The sequence below is a fragment of the Dendrobium catenatum genome, unplaced genomic scaffold, assembly GCF_001605985.2.
Source record: "Dendrobium catenatum unplaced genomic scaffold, ASM160598v2 fragScaff_scaffold_361, whole genome shotgun sequence".
NCBI classification, from domain to species: domain Eukaryota; kingdom Viridiplantae; phylum Streptophyta; class Magnoliopsida; order Asparagales; family Orchidaceae; genus Dendrobium; species Dendrobium catenatum.
In genome coordinates, this window is record NW_021318823.1 from 997,552 (window position 1) to 1,023,761 (window position 26,210).

At 33.9% G+C, this 26,210-nt stretch overlaps 1 protein-coding gene across 1 annotated transcript; it reads right to left on the reverse strand.

Moving 5' to 3' along the window:
• Positions 1 to 3,407: 3,407 nt before the first annotated feature.
• Positions 3,408 to 25,860, reverse strand: LOC110095704 (regulator of telomere elongation helicase 1 homolog). The gene is given in 8 exon segments (XM_028693760.1): positions 3,408 to 3,476; positions 14,160 to 14,322; positions 14,760 to 14,910; positions 15,048 to 15,129; positions 22,392 to 22,531; positions 22,669 to 22,846; positions 22,849 to 22,927; positions 25,530 to 25,860. Coding segments are annotated over 8 exon segments (921 nt in total). The 5' UTR covers positions 25,632 to 25,860; the 3' UTR covers positions 3,408 to 3,450.
• Positions 25,861 to 26,210: the final 350 nt, after the last annotated feature.

Genomic DNA, 26,210 nt, shown 5'->3' on the forward strand with positions numbered 1-26,210 from the left:
AGAATATCATCAACAAAAAGCATGCACCAAGGTACATAATTATAATATGAAGCATAATAATGAGCATTATAATTATATTGAAACATTATAATAATGACACAATTATTTGTAAATATATAACAAAAATTGAACATAATTATAATATGAAGCATAAAAAAATAAGAAAAACATAATATAATATTTCACTTAAAGACACAACCAATCATAAAAAGATTTTAACACTTTATACCAACTGATAACAAAAATAAAACATATTCATCGTATGAAACTGAAGTTAAATTTGTTTCACCTTCTCAGTTCAATAGTTTCAGTAATTTCACAATAGAAAAATCAAATATCTCCTAAATTTTGCATCATCAAATCTATCCACATAAGTTGAGTCTTCGGGTCTCGTCACCAAAACATTCAAACCCAAATACATCTGATTGATCAAAACTCGATTATATTGCCTACATCTCCTTCATTCTCTAAGTCGGCTTCACAAACAAATATAAAATATAAAATAAGATATTATTTTTACTTTCATTTGAATGATATACTCATATTTCATTATCAACTTATTATGTCCTGGCAAATTGGACTGTAAGTTTTATTCTTCAACAACTAGCATTACATCATCTTTGTATATCTCATTTTCCAAGTCATTCAAATCAAGTTATGGAGGTGTTTCATCTTTAAGTATCCAAAAAACAACCATTTCAACACAAGTGTAGTCCAAAAAACCATACTGTCTTTTTTTAAGTTGAAAACTAAAAAATGAAGAAATAACTTTAGGTTAAGATAATAGGTACTCTTTAAATTTACACTTATACATAAATATTAATATATTATAAGATTATACATAATCTTTAAATTTAGATTATATCGAACATATACAAGATCGTTGAGTCGTTGATGCTCCAAATAATTCTGTCTCCTTGAGCAGATATGTTCAAAAACACTTGAATTTCTTTCGCATCCTGATGAAGATGATGTTTGACTTTAACTACTTTCTGTAGATTGGAGCACTTGATCCAAACATCTTCTGTCACTCATCTACATATTCTTAAGTTAGAGAGCATAGTGAGTACGCATATTTGTATAACTATATACACATGTTGACATTAAAAAATAATTTACGAGGCTGCATTTCTTTCTCCGTCGTCAATGTAATTGGTTTTTCACAGCTTTTTTAGGCATCATGAAATAATCTAACTTCATTCATTGCAACTGTGGGCTTTAGAACAAATGTCTTTATTTCCAATTAATTCAACTAGACCTTGTAAAATTTTAGCTTTTGACAATAATTCTCTCTATCATATTAGAAATGGGTATTGAGAAAATATGTTGCTGCATGAATGTCTTGCTTTGATTGAGTATCCCATCTTCTTTTTATTAGAATTGTGAAAGGCTTATATGATTTTTTTACATTTTTAAACATAGGTTTAATTGTCTTCTTTGTCCTGTACATGCCATCATATAGATATCCAAACGACGGTTTCTCATCCGAGTCAACAATACGCAACAACCGAATCAAAGGGTCCGATATCTTTGATATGATAAGATAATTATCTCAAAACCTCAAGTCCAAAACAATTGAAGCTACTTCCTTTCCCTTGTAGGTTTTGAATATATTCGAACATGTGTAGAACTTGCTTGTGATTAGTGCTTGTAGGTCATAATGATGCTCATGGAAACTTTTAAAAGTTATAAAGATTATTACAAAACGGGTTATCTAGGACATACAATCTCCTTCTAACATGGTCTTTTCCTAAGCTATGCAAGTATGAAGATATGAATAGAACAAAAAATTATCAACTTTGATGCTTTTCTTGTCAGGTCCTCTATGAGGCATGCTGCCAATATATTTTAAAATTAAATTCATACAATGTGCAGCACAAAATGACCAATAGATGTTGAATATTTCATGCAACATCTGACATGCTTTCTTATAATTAGCAGCATTACTAGTAACTATTTGAACTATAATCTCTGGACCAAACCACTCAATAACCTCAAAAAATAAAAAGCACAAATTTGTAGCATCCTTTGTGATAGCTGAAGCATCAACTGATTTTAAAAAACATACACGAATACACCACGCAGACAATATATCCAAAAATTAATTAACGTTCTGCTCCTACTATCAGTCCATCCATTTGTCATAAGCGTACAACCTGTATCCTTCCAAGTTTGTCTATAGCTATCAATGAGTAGTCTGCACTTCTTACAATCCCTAAATAGGTTTACTCTCATATTGTGATAAGTGTGGAGCTTCTAACCAGGACCCATATAAGCAATGACTTATATAGCTTTCTGCATATACTGAAATAAGAGCATTAAATGGGATGCAACAATCAAAAAATAACCTTTTAAAGTCATATATGTACGGTGCACTGCTTCCTTATATGTTAAAGCACTATTAATTGAAGGTTGGGAACTTGGTTTCTTTCTGGCGGCAAAGAAAGAATCCACGTCAGCAATATTTTTTTTCCTTTACTTAATTCCGATACATGTGTTTCAAAGGATTGTGTTTTAGGCAACGATGAAGAATCTCTTTCTTCCTGTACAGCATCATCTACAGGAAATGGTGTATTATCCAACTCCTTTTGTGCTTGTTGTTACTTCACTATGAGCTTCGTATGAGCGAGCCCCTTGCCCTCTTTTTTAGTTGTAAGCATACTTGACAGTGGAATTTGTCTGAGCAAATCAAGGATAGATTTTTTTTTTTTTTTTTTGCTGAATCATCAACTACAGCAGTTTTGTTATGATTTCCACAATTTAGTAAGGTTCCAGGAATATTAAAATTTATGCTTCTAAACATATTCATCCACCTAGTTCATTTGTTACAGACTTTTCAAATATAATTTCCTCAAGGCCAGTGCTTATCATGATCTAACTTCTCAATTAATATAATTATAATTGTATAATACACTGAGAAAATTAATTATTATTTATAGAGAAAAGTAACTTGATAAAAAGGAGGAAAGAATATAAATACTTGTAAGGCTATAACTTGTCATTAAAGGTTAATTTGCGATGCATTACAACAATTAAGAAGCATAATGGGCACTAATAAAGAAGTAGAAAAAAGTGTGAAGAAATCAATTTTCTTATAAATCACGGTCAGAAATCAATAAATTTTCATGCATATTCCTAATCTGCTTATGCGTGTTTATCTACCTAAATATCTCATACTATTTTGATTCTTCAAATTTTAGCAAAAAAACAACTTAGGCCAAATTGATTTAAAGAATACTACTACAATGAGATATGTCACGACGCAGCCACGGCGGTCGAATTAACGAGGCGGGAACAGACGATTAGACGGTAAAATCATAATTTTGATTTCTAAATCTATTTCCAGTACATTAAAAGAGCGACTAAAACTTCAAATTTGAAACAAATTAAATAAAACAGTCAATACCTCTCGTTGGTTGCATAACTCTACAGTATACATTTTTATTTCTTCTAATTTTGATTATAACAAGTTACACCTGAAAAATTATAAAAGTAACTAAAGTAAGCAAAAACTTAGCGAGTATCACATGCTTCTAAACTACAGTAACTATATGCAATAAAAGAAATATGTTTGATGTCACTTTTTATTACATAACTTAAATTTTTATTTCATATAATCATATCATATATTTTATCACATCTTTAAATATATAATGTTATGCATAATTCATAAATGCATATCATATTATATTCAATTTGCATTTGTCATATATGTATTCATATATTTCTCATTTTTATATATAGTACAACCGTCAAAGGAGTCGCCATCTAAAATTAGTATCAATGAAGATACTCATTTTTCCTTTACTATTTTATTTTCCTTTTTTAAAGTGTACGGGTACAACGTCCCCAGCTAGTACCATAAGGGGGTGAGCTCCATCTTTCAACATGCACATGCAACCATAAATATCAAATCATCTCATTCTTATAACATATGAATTTTATATGATAATGACATGAAATATAAAATATAAATTTTTTCTTTAATTTAGTATGATCAATCATTGAATATAAGAGACAAATTACAATCAAATTAACAATGAAGATTTCATAAGCATATTTTGACTTTTAAATCATTTAACTAGAGAGAAACAAAATCAAAACTATAAAGAAAGAACCATGAGTACTCACCTTGAAATCAGATGCCTTAATAACTTATTTGTCACTAATCTGCCACCAGGTTAACTCCTATATAATATTCTATAAAAATTAAAATCATTACATAAATATCATTATTTTAATAATGAAAATTCTTAATTATAAATTATTTTCCCTCTCTTTCTCTCCAATTAACTATTTTAATATTATTATTTTTATATTTAAATAAACCTAAATTTTTTAAAATTCATATTTAGGTATAAATTCATTATTTACTCAAATTAAACATTCACCAATGCCTAAATTAATTTAAAATAAACTTAATTTTCATATTTAACCTAAAGCCCTAAATTTGGAAACCAATTTTTCATTAATCTTTTTATATTAACATGCCAAATATGCCCAATCATCTAAATAAATAACTAGGACTTTCTATTTTTGGATTTAATTTAATTAGAAATTAGAAAAAATAATATTTTATGAAAAACCCTGCTTCCTACCCTTAAAAATTTCCCTCAAACCATTAGAAATAATATACATTAAGAAATTTTCATAGAAATCAAAAATTTGCAAAAACCCTATCTTTTTGGAGATCTAAAAATTTAGGAAAAACTTCATTTTTAGGTTTAGAAAATCAATCTTCCCTAACATTCTTCTTTAAAAATATTAAGTTTTGTATAAACCCTAAAATTTTCCTATTAAGAAATCTAAGCAAAAATGAGAAAATAATTTGTTTAGGAACTTATATTCTTCCTCCCTAAGCCTTCCGCTTTGATTCCACCCAAAATCGCCGCCGGAAAACCGCCCTAACCGCCGTCTTGGACCTCTTGCCACCGCCCCCTCTCCCTCTCTTGTTTGGCCAACCGAAACGACAATGAAGGGACCGAAACTTCTAAGCCTTTTAGGCGGTCGGGAAAAAGGGGAAAAGCCAAATGTCACAATCACTCTTGCATGCATTTGTTTCATGAAAAATTAGAAGGGTTAATAAGTAATTTGTTATTTAGTAAATTTTCTAAATTTTTAATTTCAAAACCGTGCAAAATTAATCATAAATTCTTTATATCAAATTGATCGAAATATTGCGTAGGATTTTATAAAATTAATCGCTTCGAATTCCAAAAATTTTGAAAATTCACCTAATTTCGTCGCAGTGTATCGAAATGCATGCACCGTTTACGAATGATATTTTCGGGTTTTACAAGATATATCTGAGAAAAATAGTTGCATGCAATTAGAGTAAATGAGTAATTTACTTAAAAAGAAAAACATTGTGTTCTGTATTTTGATATTTGAAAATGATAAAGTATACATACTTATCAGTGCACAAACTGCTTTAGAAACTTATAAAGCTTTAAAAAAATAAAATTAGGCTTCGTTTAGGATATAAGCATATCGTTCCTTCATCAAACTAAAAACAATCACATATCTTCTTGATATAATAATTTTTTCTCACAATTCTATCTCTGAATTTTGAAAACAAAATATCCTTTAGAAACAAACAAGAACGAGGCAACGAGCAATACACGGTGTTCGGCCTTAGCTTCTGGGTCACGAACGAGTTGGGCTGCAGCAGACGGTGTTGGCTTCTGGCTCTGCGAATGAGCAAGAAGGAGAAAGTGTTGGCTTCACAAACGAGCGGGAAGGAGACGGTGTTAGCTTCGCGAACAAGCAGGAGACGCCGTCGTCGGGGAAGAATAAACGTCGAAGGCTGAACATAACACACGTGATACGTCTGAATGAGAATTTTTTTTATCTCAAAACGAAACAAAGCTTCGCCTCCCGTAATATCAGCCATTGGATCTCGATAATCTCCACTATAGGTGAACTGGCCAGTTATTGAAAATTGAGACCGGTTCGGTGGTCGAACCGCCGGTTCGAGCGGGTTAACATCGCTTATGTGTGAAAACGGTTTTCAATTGAACCATAACCGGCTAGCCGGTCCGGTCCGGTTTTAAAAGCCTTGGATATGTAATCAAATATTATAATTAATTTGATGGATCTGAATTTTTGGTGAAAGTGTTTCAATTCAACTCTCCCTAACTTCCTTAGTGAAGAGGTTCCAATCCCCTGTTCCAGCATATTCTCTATCTTTGATTCATACTGACTTATAATTTGGATATTGTAGTTATATGTCATGGTTTTAAGATGTGTCATGGCTTCATTGTAGTTCACGTGTTGTATATGTATCATTGGTGTAATTTTACCCTATACAAAACATGTTTTTCCTCCTATGTAAGAAGCATATTGATTCGTTATAAATCTTATAGCTTACTTTGTTACATGCTTGTGACTTTCCCATTATGGCAAGAATAAGCTTTGCAAATATAAAAATATTCCTAATTCACTCAGGCAACTAGTTTCTTAAGTGATAAGCCCAAATGCCAGGATTATTTCCTTTCTACAAGCTGTAATGCCAGGGTGAAGAACTATTTCTCCACGAAGAACCTAATAATATAACTAAATGCTTCTCCTATATGTTAAGCTTCCTCTTATTTTTCTATTCCTTTCTACTACAATAGGTTAAATTTTTTGCTTTAGTTTAACTGATCTGAGTACTTCTACAAGTATCCTTGTGGTCACCTTGTGCTTATAATCTCTCATCTAAATGGATTCCTTGCCTAATCAAGCCTATGGCACCATAAGTTCCCTCCCAGTTATTTTTATATTTGATTTGTTTTAAGCTAAATTTTCAAAAAAAACATATTAAATATTAGCTAAAATAAAATTCAGTGATTTTACCCTATAATGACAAATCCATGATCTGATTAAGATTCCTCAAAGAAGCAAACATCTATCATTAATTACCCATCTCGTTCACAACAGATCAATTTTGATTAAAGCTAGTCGGTAGGCTTTATGATGTTAAGCTTTAGTAGTAATAATTTGATTTTGGAAAAGATAAATCTGAACAAAGTGGATGATAGAAGATGACAACCTAACAAAGAATTCATAATTTCATCATCTCAAGTTGCCATGGACCCTAATTTATTTATTGGAGATAGTTGACCAAGACTGACCAAAAGATCCTTGTTAGCAACCCTGAATTGTATCATCTGAAGAGACTTTGTAGACTTTTGAAAAATCATTGAAGAGACCAATTTAAACAAACATTGACGCTTGTCTTCTAATGAACCCTACACTCACCAAAGTAATCATTACTCTACTCTATGTTTAAGAACATGCTTTGAAGTTAGCCACCTTGGTTTAACTCGGGACTCCCTACTAGTAGGCAACCCATGGTTACGACAATCAACTCTCTACCACGGATGCTAATCTCTGCACTAAGCGATGGACGCTCAAGAATCAAGCTCATGACAATAGTGCCCAATAGGATATAACTCTACCCTTGTATGCCTTAGGGTATATTCCCCTCAAATGAACCCAACCACATCAAACAATTGAACTAGCTATGTCAATGAAATAAAACAAAATATAGTTACATATTAATACCTTTGACTGCACTCAGCCATGTGTTGTGCTACTTCGATATGAATTGATAGAGCCTAGAGCATTGAACCATCAATGCTCATACCCTTGGGCTTCTGAACCACAGTTAGATACTAATTCCCTCAGACTTTTTTTCCCTAGACACTTTAGGCTTCACTTTGAAGGGATGCACACTTTGATATATTGCCACACCAATCTACTCTAGATATTTGATAGGAGACAACTAAGACTATTAATTCACTCCTTTGATGACATGAAATTTTGAATCTCCATAGTTGTACTCTAAATCCATCAAATTGACCAAGGACAATGGAACTATGACATCTTGATTGAAATGAACACCCATCCCCATCCATTTCCTCATACATAAACTTAATCTCTAACCACGAATCTAAATTATATTGATGTTCATAATTGAGTGTTCATAGGCATCAAATATAAGATTTAATTAATCATGGGGGTCTATAACTTCAAAAATCATGAACCACAAAATTAAAATAAATATTCACAACCTTAACAACCACCCAAGAGAAATCTTTGGGAGTTTATCTAACTTGTCCTTGAAACTCCATATTACTTGGCATTCGTTTTCTAAATCTTCAAATTAGCAACAATTGAATAGATCTCACCCCAAGCAAATGAGCATTCTCAAACACAACCTCACAATGATTTCATAGGATGTAATAATTCTCAAGCATGTATGCATGTTGCATCACATGCATATTCATAATGTTCTACATTTATAATTGATATCAGAGATTGCTACTCATAGAGAACTTTTTCCTACAATAAGTTTGATAGTTACAAATTATTCTATAATCAATATCAAAGAATATTTTATCTAAATAGACCTTTGTAAAAAAAGGAAGATAGGAAATGACTACTTAAAATTTTACTGCTTCCTATTTGTGTGAAGATTTGAGATATAGATAGACTTGTCCAAGGGTCTTACATATGGTAATAAATCAAAGCTACTTACAACAACAACATCAAGTATTTGTCCCACTACGTGGGGTCGGCCACATGAATCATTTTTCGACATTGTGTCCTATTAAAAGTCAAATTCTCATTTAAATCAAAGCTACTAACACAAAATACCAAAAAAAGAAAGAAAAATAGCCCCTAAAATAGTCAGTGGCTATGGGGCACACAAATTGCAATCCGAAAGCCTTAATTGTGAGGGTTGAAAACCCTTGGCAGCATGCCTAAGCATCTCTATTATTATGATTATCAAACATGCAGGTACCACAACAAAAGGAGAATGCGGATATATTAGGTCACACAATTTTCAATACTTAAAAGAAAAATATGGTAATAAATCAAAGCTAATTACACAAAATATAAAAAAAGCCCCTAAAATGGTCGGCGGCTATGGGGCCCACAAATTGCAATCTGAGGACCTTAAGTGTGAGGGTTGAAAACCCTTAATCAGCATGCCTAAGCATCCCTATTATTATGATTATCAAGCATGCAGGTCCCACAACAAAAGGAGAAAGCGGATATAGTAGGTCGGGTTCTAGAGTCATTTAGTAAATATGTCAATAAGTTGACTTCTTGTTGAAACATGTAGAATACAAATCAATCCACTCTTCAACTTCTCTTTTATGAAATGCCAATCAACCTTCATATATTTGGTACGATCATGTTTTATTAGATTGTGAGCGATGTTGTAGTATATCTTCATAGGCTCTTCCCACCTGATTTTGTAAATCTTCTAAAAAAATTTAATCCATAGAAGCTCGCAGACATCTTAGGTAATTACCTGAATTCAAATTCAATGCTGGACCTTGAAGCTCCTAGCACTACCATTTCATAAGATTTCATATCATAAATATACAAAATCCTAAATTGGATCTCTTATACATTGGTGACCCCACATAGTAAGCATCACTATAACCTTCAATTCCCAAAATATCATAATTTTTATTAAAAAAAAATCAATCTTCCAAGACTTAATTTTTTTAAAAATACTTGACAAATCCATCAGCCTGAAGGTAAAACTCCTTGAGTTTGTGCATAAATTAACTAAAAAAATTATTGTAAATGTAATGTCATGATAGATATGAGATAGACTAATTTTAGCTAATTATTGATGTTTTCTCATGTGTATTTCTATTCCTCTTTCATCTACATCTAGTTTCTAACTAGGTTCCGTTGAAATTTCACAATAATTATAAACAGGCATTTTGTTTCACTCAGTAGATCCATGACATTTTTATTGAAATAGATTTTTTTTCTCATTAAACAACTTATATATATCCAGGAAGTATTTAAGTTTGTCTAATTCTTTAAATTCAAATTTTTCAATAAACTTTTTTACTGATATACACTTTATTTAATTGCATCACCCGTAATAATTATATCAACATATTGATAGGAAACACTTGTAGATCTCAAGTATTTCCTATCAATCTTCAGAAAACAGCGAGAATTCTCCACAAAAGTCCAACACAAAAATAGGAAAATAGTAGATAATTTGTATTATTTGATGAAATAGAAACAGAAAATAGCAAGATACAATTGATCCTCAATTTGAGAGAAGGATCGATCTCTCCCAAATCTCTAAGCGCTATTAGAGCCCAAAGAAAACCAAAATCTAGGATATCTCCAATTTCAGTCAAATTCAAGATGCCCTAACCCTAGGAAAACAAACTATTTAATGCATACAATTCAAAAGGAAATATCTAAACATTCCCTACATTCAATTTCCCTCCTAAATTCTCAAAAAAACTTCCTAAACTGCTCTACGTTGCTTGGGCGTCCGATTGGGTGTACAGAAGGCGGAGGTTTCCGCCTCCATTAGCGCCTGGGCTGGTCCCGTGTGGACCGGTCCAATGGAATGGTCTAACAATACTCCCCTCCCAAAGATCCACTTTTTCTGCAAGGTGGAAAACGACACCCTCATTCATTCTTTCTTCATCACAAACGGTAATAACTTGAGGAGTTTGGTCATTACACCTATGCCCGACGTATGCCTCTTGTCACATTTGAAACAGAACCCCTTCCCCCTCTTCTCCTGTAATTATGTCTCTATGAGTTTTCTTGAAGTTATCCCCAGGTCTTCCTTCTGCAGTCCTTTCCTTCAAAGTCCCAATAAGAATATACAGTGTTGGCTCTTTGGATTTAAATAAGGTGGTAGTCATCCTGTACGGGCCTCCTGAGCTGCTGCCTCTCGTCTCTATCTCTAGGTGCCTCTAATCTTCTACCAATTAAGCTAGCTCCATAGCCTCTCCCAAGTCATGACGCCTCATTACTCTAATCGCTACCCAAATCTCTTGTGTCAATCACTTCATGAGGTTTTCACTCCAACACTGTCTCAGAAAAGTGATCCAATCGACTAGCAAGATACTCGAACCTCTCCCGGTACAATATCACTGAACTATCATGCGTCAAGGCGAAGAACTACTCGTAGAAGTCTCCTCCTCTGATGGTTTGGCAGCATTCTATCAAACAATCTTTGAACTCGCTCCAGATCCTTATTAGTTGTCTCATATCCCTCCACTGGTACCACACTAAAGATTGGCTTAGGGTTTTTTTCGCATTTTCATGGCTTTCGGCATCTTCCCTCAGCTCCGACGGCGATATTTTGGTTTGGCCGTCAATCACTTTCTTCAACATCTTCTACAAGATGGAAAATTTTGAATCGAACTTACCATTGATGACTGAAACATCTTTTTTTAAATCTAAAACTTGAGTTTGGTTAGATTTCGTTTGTCCAATCTCCACTTCGAGGCGTTCCTCCAACGCATCCATTTTCTTGGCCGCCATTGATCCCCAGATTTTTGTAGAAATAAAAATCTGACTTCGACCTTCAAAAATAGCAACTTTTTCTTCGAAATCCTGGTCAAAAATCAGCCGCTAAAATTCGTCAAAATTAGCCCAAGAACGGTTCCAAGACTTGCTATGATACCATTTGTAACAGCTCAAATTCTTAACTATCGAAATATTGTCCGCTTTGACCTAAAAGCCTCACGGTTTTGTCCTGTTGATGTAACTTTTCAGTAGGCCACCCATCCCAGAATTGTTTTGAGATGAGCACGCTTAACTGTGGAGTTTCTTATAAAAACTCAAGTCATTTCACCAAAAGGCGCCTCGATGTTTAAGAGTTAGCTTTCTTTTACTTAAAGGATTTTACAATCTCCCCCACTTAAGTAAATAACGTCCTCGTCAGCATTTGTATCCCAGAATCATCCACCAGGCAGATAGGACTATAGAGGTGGCCCCTACAATTTCAAGTGGTGGCTCCCATCAAGCATCACTTTTCCCATACAAGGTGAGGTGGCTCCCATGACGTAACACTTTATCTTGTATGGCACTTGGCACACATCTTTTGTCTGGTGTATTGCTTTGATACCAATTTGATAAGTAAAACTTGTTAATCTCAAGTAATTCATATCAATCCTCGAAAAACAACGAGAATTCTCCATAAAAAATCCACACGAAAACAAGAAAATAGTAGATAATTTGTATTATTTGATGAAATAGAAATGAAAAATAGCAAGATACAGTTGATCCTCATTCGAGAGGATCGATCTCTCTCAAATCTTTAGACGCCGCCAAAGCCCAAAGAAAACCTAAATCTAGGAGATATCCAATTTCAGCCAAATTCAAGAGGCCATAACCCTAGGATAACAAACTATTTAATGCATACAATTCAAAATGAAATCTCTAAACAGTTCCTACATTCAATTTCTCTCCTAAACTTTCACAAAAAAACTTACTAAACTGCTCTATGTTGCTTGGGCGTCCGATCGGGTGTATAGGTTTCTGCCTCCGTTAGCACTTGGGTCGGTCCCGTGTGGACCGGCTGAACTAGTCCAATGGACTGGTCTAACACATATTCAATTAGAATTAAAATTTTGCAATCAATGGAATATTTTATAAAAAGTATATGATTTCCTTGGCTCTTTTTGTAACTTACACCATTTATGACTTTCGTGAATTTTCAAACCATGTTCTTGGGGATTGTTTAAGACCATATGGAACCTTTCTGTAATTTGCATACTTTATTCGTTGTGAAAGAGCTATGAAATCCTAGTGGTGGATCAATATAGACATTTTCTTAAACATCTCTATATAAAAAAGCACTCATTACATAATGTTATTGCATTGACAATCTAAAGTTAGCAACTAGAGAAATTTGGATGCAAATTATATTCATTTTCATGACGTGAGCAAAAAAATCTTGATAATCAATTCCATAAGACTGAGCATATCCTTTTGCGACTAATTTTATTTTATATTGTTCTAGCCTTCCATATGCTCTATATTTTAATTAAAAATTCATTTGCATTCTACTATTTTTTTATAGTTCAATGATCTCTCAAAGCTAAATTTCTTTCAAGAGCATTCATCCCTTCTCTAATGGCGTCATTCCAATTCTTATGTTCAGTTGCCTAAAATAAGGTTTATAGTATTGTAATGAAATTGGAGCTAACATATGCAAGGAACATAATAAGTGATTTTTGTCTTCATCAAAGAGAAACATCTTGAAGTTTTTGAGTAATTATCCCGCGATCTATTAAGATTTAATTATTTCTTTTATATATTTATTTTCAAACCTTATATTATTATAGATTAAATGTCACTCTTGTAAAGTGTTTCAGTTTGCACATCACCATACCCTAAAAAACTTATGGGGATATGTTCTTGATTGTAACTTTATAGTGGGTTGTCCTAGTCCTCGCAGCATAGGATTGTACAACTCTTGTTATGATTCAAGAAAACATTTATTGGTTACTCTACCTTCAAAGAAGGTTTCACCGCCATAAAGAGGGTTCAAGAGGAATCCTAAGCGAGAGGGTTAATCATGGATGTAAGTCGATTTGGATTGAATTAAATAAAAATCATTGTGCCAACTTCTTTTATAGCTTAGATTTAGTCACTTGCACGTCACATTATTGTCAATGTACTGATCTATAAGTTGAATTGCTCATGCTATTATAATAGAGCATCTATTAAATGTGTGCTTAAAATTTCAATAACACTCACAGTTAGCATTGTATCTTTATACTTATAATCACATATATAGTGTGGAAACTTGTGTTTAGAGGTTGCTTCTTGTGATATTATTAGTTTATGTGATGGTGTAGTCCAGTGTGATCATTAATATTGTGCTTATAGTTTTCAATCACTTGTAAGCATCACTTTAACATACATACCTACATGCACTTGAATTTGTGTATTTGATTCATTATGTAATTCTATTATGCTGCATTTCTTGCATAGGAAAGTAGAGGTATTAGATTAGAGAGAGTCGCCTTAGATGGTTTGGTCAAATAAAACGGCGGCCTTCCCATGACCCGGTTAGGAAAGTAGAGGTATTAGATTTGACTTATGTTAAGAAAGGTAGAGGCAGACCTGAAAAGACTTAGTTAGAAAATATTAGAAATGATCTTTCTTTATTAGATTTAAACGAAAATTTGACTTTTAATAGGACACAATGAAGAAAAAGGATTCATGTAGCCGACCCCACATAGTGGGATAAAGGCTTGATGTTGTTGTTGTTGTTATTGCATTTCTTGCATAGGTTAAAATTGAAAGACTTCTGTCACTCTCGGTGGACCTAGATGGTTTATAACATAACCATCAGAAAGTTTGAACAAAATACATACCTCTAAGTATAGAATAGGTTTCTGGATCATGCCGTTTATCAGTTGCTCTTTCAAGTGCCCTCTTCTCAATGCAAAGGTCAATGCATTCTTTTGCTTCAGCTATACAAGCAGTCAGATAACTGGAAGGCAAGTCAAATGAAGCTGCATCAGCGCATATGCTATCCTGCATGTAAGAAAAACATAATATATTCATCTTCATATATGCCAAAACGTATGATAACGATTTTAAGAGAGCCTGAATGCAGTATGGTGAATGCTTAATTGCTTTTCATCTTTCATAGAACTTTATATCAATTCTAGAAGCATAGAGGCCCATTAAGCCAGTAGAATCAGGGTACAGTATTTCGTTAGCAAAAAGTTAATTAGGAGAAAACTCAGTGTAAAAAAGATCTCAATGAAATCTGATGCCACCATTGAGAGGAGGTGAAATTAGCCTTGTTAGTTGCATGCCTATTTGATAAATACCTATTATCTAGAGAAACGAAATAATGAATTTACTCGAGTATGCAGAGCTGAGAGCTTATGGATGGCAATCACATTGCATAAATCTCATCGTCTAATTAAAACCAATGGGCTAAATGACAATAGAAAAATAAATACCAGGTTGTGAGCTTCATCAAAAATAAGCACAGCATTGCTCCATGAGATGCCAGATAAAGAACTCCGATTTCCAGGATCAATAAGATAGTTGTATGGTGCAAACAAAATATCAACAACCTTGTGAAGCTCACGGCTTATGTAGTAGGGGCATCTGTGCAACAGTGATTCTCATGTATTAAAGCAATTCAAGCCTATAATAATAACAAACCAAAAGTGCAAATGCAGTGAAATAGACAACTTTCAAGTGCAAAGATGTAATAAAAGAAAGAGTTGCTATTGGAGACCTACGCATCTTTTGTCCTTCCAATCTTAACCAAATCCTCTATGTCGAAAGGATCATTTCCAATATCTTGATGATTTTTCATGAACTCTACAAGTATTTGAGCATAGCAGTGAAATTAGCAATATTCAAAGAAGAAAAATTAAAAATTTTAAAAAAAAAACAGTATAAGAGGAACAATCTTTATGTCAAGATAAAAACTAAAGTTAAGACCAATCCTATCTTTGTTCAACTGCACAATCAACTTATATGCATCGTAACTAAAAATAAAAATAAAATTAAAATTAAATTAAATTTAAAAAAAAAAACTTATATGCAGCGTAGCAATTGAAATTACTAAAGGTGCCATTTGAAAAAATGATATTCAGATAAAAGTAAAATTTTAACCAATCTATACTTTCACTACAACTCAAAAAAAAAAAAAAAAAAAAAAAAAAAAAAATACCACCTTTAAATTAAAAGATGTTACACAAGCCTGACATTGTCCAGGCAACATGATTATTTTACAAATTAAACAAGGTGTAATTATCAAGGCATAAGAAGGATCTCAAACGTCAGAGAAGCTGCTAATAATAAAACAGCTATTATTAGAACAAATAATAGCTTTTCAAGATCAGTACTACAACAACAACACGGGGTCGGCTACACAAATCTTTAATCTCCATTGTGTCCAGTTAAGAGTCAAATTCTCATTTAAATTTAATAAAAAAAGATCATTTCTAATATTTTCGATCAAAGTATTTTTATGTGTGCCTCTATCTTTCTTAACATAGGTCAAATCAAATAAATAAACTCTCCTAACTAGGTCATAGAAAGGCCGGTGTTTTATGTGTCCAAACCATCTTATCTGCCACTGGAGCTACTCCAACCTTTTCATGTACATAGTCGTTTCGCATTTTGTCGCTAAGAGTAAAGCTACTCATCCACCTAAGCATCCTCATCTCTACAACACTTAACTTAATTTTATGCTTCTCTTTTAATGGCCAACATTCTGCACCATAAAGCTTTGTAAGTCTCACCACCATCTTATAGAATTTTCCTTTTAAGTTTGAGGGCTACTTTTCTATCACAAAAAGGCTCGATGCATTCCTCCACTTCAACCATAACTTGAATTCTACTATTAATACTCCCATCTATTTCACCACACTTTGTACAATAGACCCAAAATATCTAAAACCAGTTCTCTTATTAATGACTTGATCGTCCAATGTCACAATCCCTCCACTATATCTTATTACTACGAAAATTACACTCCATGTATAGGTTTTAGATCTACTTGAATGAAAACCTTTCAACTCTAAGTTTATCAAGATCAGTAAAAGAAGAATAATCTTTTCCACAAAATCTTTAAAAAAAAAATCTAATTGCAAAGGTAGAAGGCCAATAATAATTGGTTCAGAATGCTCTTCAACACTTGGCACAACCCAATGAGCTGATCCAATCATGCAGACTCAAATTATGAGTTACCAACACTGCCAATTTTCATCCATTAGAACTTTTCAAGAAGCCATAAAAAGGATGTAATGATGATCTAAATTGGGTAAAATGGTAAATAGAATTACATGAGATCATGATTACAAATGAAAAAATAATCAAGCTTCTAGAATATATTAGAAGAATTTTATGGAACCTTCCAGAAGAACTGAGGAACCTTTCAGATGAACTTAGCAATCTTCCAAAATGTCTTAAAAGCCTTTAAAAAGTCTCGAGGAATATTCCAAGATAGGAGAAATTTCTACCATCAAGATCAAATCCTAGCAATGCATCATGGAAAAGCCTGACCACAATCTTTTATGTATAGGATCAAGGTTTGATTTTGAATAATCAATATCTTGTGGATAATTCATGTATTTAAGTGCATTGATTTTAGAGATTAGAATTTGATTAGTTTTTAAAATTTTGAATCAAAACCCTAAGTTTATAAATAGGGCCCTACATGTAATCTTTTTAGTCATGAAAATGACTCTCTCCTATCTTCTTCGTTCTCTTATTCTATACATACCCAATGGCTCCCTCACCACACATTCAATGGCTCCTTATCCCTTACACACATCCAGAGGTGACTCACTCTCTCTATCATATCAAAAACAAAAGGGACTCTATTTCTCACTCTATTAAAAAGAACAAGGTAGGGGGAGTTTGATTGGATGGAAAAACCCTAATTAGGGTTTTTTAGAAATTTTTTTAGTAATCACTCTCACCTTGATCAATATTATGTTAATTTCATGGTTTCTTGAAAGTTCATGAATTAAGTTATTTCTTGAAAACCCTAATTCGTGCACGCATGCATAAATTCCTCCTCAAGAAATCCTAAGGAACCCTAAATTCTCCATTAACCTAACATCCTTGTCAAGAATTTAAAAAATCCTAGAATTTCAATACTTTCATCAAACCCAAAACTTGACATTAGCCTACAACATCTTACTAATTCCAAGTGGCCAGCCTCCACCTCCCTAACCTTAACATGTAGTATGGTTTCCATATCACTTCATGGGGCTTCCCTTAGCTCTTCACACATTTTGTCGATGCCTCTAGTATTGACATCGAGGATCCACAGCGTGCTTTGTCTATCTCAATGCCTATTTTCCGTTCTCATCTGATGTAGTCAAGAATTATCATTTTATATTTTTTTTCCTTGTGTTTTTGGACACTTTGTAATTTTATTTTGTACTGCCCTATGATGGAAAAACACACATGATCATGCTAGGTTAGGTGCTCTCATTGCCTTCCTATTGTATTAATCTGGCTTCCTTGCACCTATTGTCTATTGTTTGCCTTTTTTTCTCTATTGTCTGTTGGTTTTCCCTGTTGTCTGTTATTTTTTTCTCCATTGTATGTTATTTTACCCTGCTATATGTGCTATCTGCTGTTTATTCTCTGTTGTCTGCTAATTTTCCCTGCTGGCTGATTTGGTTTTCCTCATGTTGGCTGGTTGTTTGGTTTCCCCATGGTGGTTGTTTGGTCTTCCCCATGGTGACTATTTAGTTTCCCCATGCTGGCTGCTCATTTTTCCCCTTGTTGATCCATGTGCTGGTTGCTTTGGCTTCTCCATGTATGGGCTGATTTAGAAGTTTTTAGTGGTTGTTTTGGAAGCTCTTTTATGGGAGTTAATAAATGTCATTTTCCCTCCTTTCTCCTATAAATAGTGGTTGAATTTCATTGTGTAGAAGTTATTGATGGTGTGAAAAAAATATAAACCTGAGGGTTTCTTCTTAGCTTGCGAGCTGTGTTCTCCCTAACCCCTATTTCTTCCTCTTGGCCTTCTTTCTACTTCTTCTCTCCACGGTTTCCCTTCACCTATATCTTCCTTCTCTAAATATTGTGAGTTGTAAGGTGGTGTTGTGCCCCGTTCTATTGGTATTTGCTGGAGGAGCATAGACTTGTGCTGGATCGTAACTTTCTATGGTGGATCTCTGGTTTGTCATGTCCTTTAAGCATCTTCCCTAATTTGTGTTTTGCAGATGAGGTGACCATTTGTAGTTGTTTTGAGGGAATTTTAATTTACATGTTTTTTTTTTATCCTGTGTCTTCCTAACCTTTGTTTTCCATTTTTGTTTCCTACCAAATTTATATTGTTTGATGTTGTTTATGTTTTATTGAAAGGAAGTGTCTTAGTTTGCATTCCTAGTGTTCTCCTAAAAGATTTAAGAACTTAGGTTGTATTAATTTGGTATCAGAGCCTTAGATTACGTCAATTTGGTATCAGAAACTTAGATTGTAGGGCAAGTTTTCCTTTCTCTTAAAAACAAGAAAAGAATGGATAATCAAAATAATCAACAAGTGGATTGGCAACATATGTTTATGCAACAAATGGCTAACCTACAACAATAAATTGAAGTAATGACTAATACCCTGGCTGCACTAAATCTAACCAATGCTAATTCCCTAAACAATGAAATGATGGGGAAGCTAAACCAACCAACTCGAGCTCCAAAGGGCAAATTTATTTTGAAATAAAATGCGGGATCCAATAAGGTGACATTTGTATTCCAAAGATCAGATTCTAACTATTTGCAAAACTCACTTTGGAGAATGCCTATTGATGAAGTTGTTTCTTCAGTTAATCCTGATTCAATTCATATTCTTGGTGGTAAGTTGCCATGTTTTTCTTCTGGGAAGCAACATTCTCAAAAAAAGAAAAGAAATGCAATCAGGCTATGCTCTTCAAGATGCTTAGTTTACCATTTATCCAATCAATGATATTGTGGATAAATTTGTATTGACTAATACGTTAGACAATGATCAAATGCAGAGGCTACACAAGAGTGAGAAGACTCAAACATTAGACAAAGTTGAAGTCCTGAATAGGTTGGTAACATGTGAGAAACAATGCATTAAAAGAAAGAGTAAGGTGCAAGCAAAGGATGACAAAGAGATACATAACCATGAAAGGCACAATGAAGAAGATGTTATTCTTGAAAGGCGATCTGATGAGGAGACATTGCATTATGTTGATCAACCTGTCTGCTGTAAAAAGCCGTTGAATAAAGTAAACATGAAAGAAGAGAAGGTGAGGTAGCCAGAAGAACAGCAATTGGGGACAACGGCCATGGAGGAAGTTGTTGATAAAATATTTATAGCTCATCAAAATATCGATGGGAACATGCAGCTAATTGAGGATGAACAACTTGAATTGATGAATCTAGCTTTGCCAAGTAAAGATTTATCATCCATTATTTTCCTTGACAATGACACTTTGGCTAGCAATATTCTATCAAAAGCTATGATGCACAGACACGGACACGGCGATATGGACACAGCGACACTATACGGACACGGGACACGTTAGTTATTGAAAATATATGACACGGGCACAGGTTGGACACGGTATTATAGTAATTATATTTAAAAAAGTGTATAAAAATTAAATAAGTATAATTTTAAAAATAATTTGAAAATAATAAGTCATTTAACTAGAATTTGTGCTTAAAATGATTAATATTAGGATGTCGAGAGTCAAGCGTCGATGCCTTTTATCAGTCACTGAGAGCGGAGATGAAAATACTTTCAATGCCAAAAAGAAATGAAAATGAGAATATTTGATGATTGGGTATTAAGTGCGGATGTTGATTTGGTGTTGTGGATTGGAAATAAGAAATTTAGTTTAAATCTCACTAAATACAATAAATTATATTTTAAAAAAATCATAAAATATTTAAGATACGCGTGTCCAATTTGTATTTAATATTTTTTAATCGGACACATTCTTTGCATTTCCGACTCATGTCGGACGAGTGTCGTGTCGGATACGATGTCGGACACTGCACGCCTCTATGAGGAGAAGTGTCGGTGCATCATAGATCAAAAGATATTGAGCTTTTTGAAAGAGATGGTTCAATCACATATCAGGTAAAGCCTTGTTTTGGGAAAAATTCTTCCATTGTTGAGAAGATATTAACAAGTGTTGTTAAAAGCATACAGTTGTGTAGGACTTTGCCGCTTATTGCTACCGATGATGTTGCGAATATCCGTACTACCCAAACGAGACATGGAGTACACTGACAATTCTTGGTTAGATGGAGTGGGCGTCCCCCTAACTGATTATTGAATATGAGGAGTTGCAGCTTCATGATCCTGATATCTACTAGAGGATGATTGAAGCATTCTCCTCAAATGATGAGATTTTTCCACCATGGGTGAATTAATGTAGTCAAGAATTATCATTTTATTTTATTTTTATTTTCTTGTTTTTTGGACACTGTAATTTTATTTTATATTGTCATATGATGGAAAATAACTCATGATCATGTTGGGTTAGCTGCTCTCAGGTCAGTTCACTCCATTGCCTTCCTATTGTATTGATCTTACTTCCTTGCTCTTGATGTTTGTTGTTTTTCTTTGTTGTCTGCTATTTTTTCCCTACTATCTGCGGTTTTTTCCTCTGATGTCTGCTTGTTTTCCCTATTGGCTAATTCGATTTTCCGCAATTTGGTTTGTTTTTTAGTTTTCCCATGGTGATTGTTTGGTCTTCCCCATGTTGGCTGCTCAATTCTTTCCCCTTACTGATCCCTTTGTTGGTTCCTTTGGCTTCTCCATGTATGGGCCGATTGGAAGGTTTTTAGTGGTTGTTTTGGAGGCTCGTTTATAGGAGTTAATAAATACTATTTCCCCTCCTTTCTCCTATAAATAGTGATTGAATTTTATGGTGCAGAAGTTGTTGATGGTGTGAAAAAAAATATAAACTTGAAGGTTTCTTCTTAGCTTGCAAGCTATCTTCTCCTTGGCCCCTATTTCTTCCTCTTGGCCTTCTTTCTACTTCTTTTCTTTATGGTTTCCCTTCTACATGTATCTTTCTTCTCTAAATATTATAATTTGTAAGGTGGTATTGTGCCCTATTCTATTGGTATTTGCTGGAAGAGCATAGATTTGTGCTAGATCATAACTTTCTGTGGTGAATCTCTAGTTTGTCCTTTCCAATCATAACCTTCCATAGTTTGTGTTTTGCTTGTGAGGTGACCATTTGGAGTTGTTCTGAGGGTATTTTAATTTATGTTTTATTTCTTTTTCTATCTTGTGCGTCTTCCTAACATTTTTTTCTATCTTTGTTTCCTACTAAGTTTACATTGTTTGGTATTGTTTATGTTTTATTGAAAGAAAGTGTCTTAGTTTGCAACTTTGCATTGCTAGTGTTATCCTAAAAGGTTTTGAGAACTTAGGTTGCATCATCGTCCCTATATTTGGAGATTGGTAAATCTGCTCTAATCTTTTCTAGTGTTATGCCTGCATAATGGAGTCTTGTGATGGCTCACACTCCTTTACTCCCTGTTTCAACTTCTCCAAATAATACTGTGGTTGTTGATGGTTCTTATTTGGCCATTCATTGCTATCTTTTAGTCACGTATGGTCAATCATGTACGTCTATTTTGCTTAATCATGAAGCAATTGCTCCTATCGAGCTTCTTACTCCAACTTTTTCTGTTGTTGTTGTTGCTGCTGCTGCTGTTGTTGTTGTTTTTGTTGTGAAACTAGATAAATATTTTGTTGTGAAAAGAAATATAAAGCGTCAGAATCGGTATGGCTCATAACCATAACGCTCAAAGAAATCCACTATCCAGAAAAAGAAGGGTAAGATCACCAAGTCAACATAAAATATGTATGCCACCTTTTGGATTATTAAATGATCCCTCTATGCAGCATGTTGTACCGCAACATAACCTACAATAACATTTCTATAACATCCACCTGAACTTTTTTTTTTTTTTTTGGTGGAGTCATAGTTTTCCATTCATTTCACTGAAACTTAATTATGATATACCGAATACCAATTTCAATTAGAAACTTGCAGCTCATCCTCCAAATGAATGGTTGGAAATATCAAGCAAATTGGAAAAAAAAAAGGCAACATAAGTTACCAGAAACATTAAGGTGATGGCGACACTTCCTTCTTTTGCAAAGCGTATGGCAGGCAACGTTTTGTGCTCTACCACGAAGCTGCCTAACATCATCACGAATGCACATCTGTTCTCGAGAACCTAATACCCCCATGCGAGGCCTGCAAGTTTGTCACGATGAGAGAAGAGCTGTTAACATATCTTTGAAAGAGAATTCTAGCATTCAAATATACATAAAAATTGTTTATAATGTTCAAACTATTTCAAAAGAAATGGACAACTTTTATTTTAATTCTACCTGTAGTTGGTTGTTTTTAGTTCCCGAATAACTTGTTTCAGCTGGCTATGAGTGCGAGAACTATATATGATGATAGGGAATTTAGATTTTGGAACTTCTGTTGATTGATTATCAGATAGTTGGCTTCCAGAAAAACAGTTTTGCCCTTCATCAACTTTCAATGAAAAGTCGCCAATGTCTTTCTCCAGGCTAGTGTGGCACATAATAGGCAAAGAGTTTTTCCTGTCCCTGTTGGACTCTCCAATAATGCATTACAACCCTGCAATGATATTCCAATTATCAAAATAAATAACTAGTTCTTTGGAACTGTTTTGTAGATTGAATATAGATTTATGTTTCATAATCTAACTCACTGATAAAATGAAATGTTGTCAGAAGGTGGGGCACAAGGAAATATTGCTTAAAGAGAGCAAATGGCTTACAAAACTTGCATGCAATACTGGAAAGAGAAGTTTGACATAAAAACTAATTTGTGAAGGAAATCAAGTTAGGAGAGTGATAATCCATCTTGGTCACACAATCAGTTAAACAGAGAATGTTGGCATATAATTTTTTACATGGAGATGGAGAAGCACCAAAAGGGAAAAATCACAGGAATTGCCTACTTGAATAATATTCACTATTATAATAAGAGATAAAGGTAACCAATCTTCCCCATATGATTAGACAAGGCGTTGATACAATGCAAGAGGATGAGTTGCAAAAGTTATTCTCCGTAGTTGTGATGTAGAATGGCGGTCGGCAAAACTGATCAAGGCAACAATATGATCATGGTTGTATCATAAATCTTAAGAGTGACAGATGCTCTTCAAATTTCTCGAAGGATTTGGGAGATCTTCATAATTGGAAAAAAAATCACTAAATGAACTAAATAAAAGGTAATTTACAATATTTAAAAAGGCATTATGAATCATATCTAGAATACTTACCATAATTACCAATAATAAACTAAGGAAATCATACCTTCCCATGACAAAGTTGTGATAGCACCTAAGCTTGTGCCTAGCTAGCTTGCCCTGACTCAAACTTACCCAAGATACCAACATTAATTTAATGACAGTGGTTTAGTAGAGTTCGCCACCAACAATATCACTTATCGGTGTTATGAATTTACCATATTATAGATATTAATACTATGAGCACATTGACGGTTGAAAATTGATTTTCAAAGGTTTGGATAGGCAATAGTAATTTGAAGAAAAAAAAAAAAGCTTATCACCTCTTGAATGAGGTCAGTAGAAAACATCAACAAAGCCCCTCCTTATTGTTGGCTCAAGAAAAATGGCACTAATGCATGAATCACACTTTGCAGAAATAAGATTCCATTTCTCTTGAGTCAAATTGAAATTAACCAGATTTCCCCTGAGGATATTGTCAGAGTTTAAAGATCTGAGGTCCTTACTTCCCATGAGCGTAGACACTCATAGTTAATTATCCCTCTTAACACGTAAGAAAGAACTCTCGATTACGGATGAATAAATTTTAGGTGTTTTAGTCTCAATTATGGGAAAAATGGAGGTAAACCAGATCAAGATCTCATGGTTCCGTCGTCCCGGGTATACTATAGATTTCAATCTATCAACACTACCAATCATTGACCGTAGTGTCCAGGAAATCTGATTAGTAGTCATGGGTTGCCTACTCTCAGGGATCCCGTTCAGTAAACGATGAACATTCTAGTCATGTGGAATAACTCCTCCCCTCAAGAGGATTGCTTCGCCTGAAATGAATGGTGAAACAATGAAATATCAAAGACAAAATAGCTTAAAGAAGCTCAAATCTTCCAACAATAAATTACATAATCATAAGCATGCATCAAGGAGATTGGAGGCCACCAGCATGTTGCCCACTGTTAGAAGAACCCATTAAGTCAAACAGATAGCCTACCAACTATCATAGGCAGGCGATAGGGCAAAAACCACGCAAAAGGGGGGGCTCGAGCCCCTTCTATATCTACTTATAAACAACACACAAAGGTGGTAACTAACCCGATCCAACCTCAATCGAGTTAGCTTGTGTAAACCATGCCAATTCACCATGTAATAGTTAGTTTTGGGTTTCTACGATTCGACTCAGACAATTTTGGTGCTAATAATTTATTTGTGATACATTGGAACTTGCGATGGGGCCAACGCATCCATCTAAGTTTCATTGGTCTACACTTTGATCAATTTAAGTAAAATTAAACATCAGTTTAATTTATGTGGGTACCTCCATATTCATGCTTTGGCTACACCTACCAAATTAAAGTTTAGAGGCTATCTGATTTAAGCATGATTTAAGCATAGCTTAAATCCAGCCAAAGAGAATTTTGAGAAACTAAATCCTGCTGCTTTGATAAATCCCATTTCAGTATATGTTAAATTCCAACATTCCCAGTATTCAACGGATATAAGGATTTCTCTCTCTCATAAAACTCAAGCCCTAAAACAAATAGCCAAATGAGTTATCATAATTTAATAATATTTAATAATTGTCACGTCAAGCAATTTTCAGTTTTTCATCCCCTCAAGTTTTACTAAATATGGATTAACAAGATTTACTAAATTCTACTGGAGTTAAATCCTAATTGTAGCCAAACAACCCCTTAAAGGAACAAAAAAATATTCTTCTCAGAACTTCAGGATCCAAATTACATCTACAAGCGGATGAAGTACACAAATGTATTAACCAAACAGATGGCAATATAATAGAGGAAGCCGTAGCTATTTTGAACTCAGAAGCATATACTCATGAATTTGAAATCAGCCAGAAGTAGCCGAATAAAGAGAACGTATTGGAAGTTAAGTTGCTCGAAAGTGATTAACTAGAAGTCGATGATGAATGATACGGAAGGAAGAACTGAAAAGAGAAATACTTGCCTCCTGCAAAGATTGCATGACCTTTTCCATGTAGACGAGTTGACAATCATACGCGTCATAAGGGAAATCGACATTGATTCCCCTGATTTTGTAAATAGGCATCTCGGAGGCTTGGAGGAGCAGCTATGACTCCCAAGCACTACTCACCGATTACTCGAGCTGCAGAAGTTCGCGCCGTAGAAACCCTAGAACGCTTCTCCTATAACGAGATAGGGGCGAGCCATGCAGAGTTAAGAGGTTAATGGATTGGCCGATTTCTTCTTGCCTACAAAGATATTACATTCTTCTGCCATTGAAATCTTGGTGAAGAAACAAATTTCGACATTTAAGTTACTTTTAAGTTGGAAATCTCTGCCGGGTAAAAAGGATTCATGTAATGGTGGCATAAAGGTTTGATATTGTCGTTTTTGAAATTTCTGCCGGAGAACGCTTTGGTAGTTAGGGCATCTCCAACCCAAAAATTTATTTTTCACTCCAAAATATAGTAAAACTTTAAAATGCAGTAACTTGACTCCAATCAAACTTCATTTTCTAACATAAAAAAAGGAATATTCCTATCATATTCTTTTTCTTATTTTATTTTAAATTTTTTTAATCATATATTTTTATTTATCAATTTTAAACCTATTAGATTCATGTAATGGTGGCATAAAGGTTTGATATTGTCGTTTTTGAAATTTC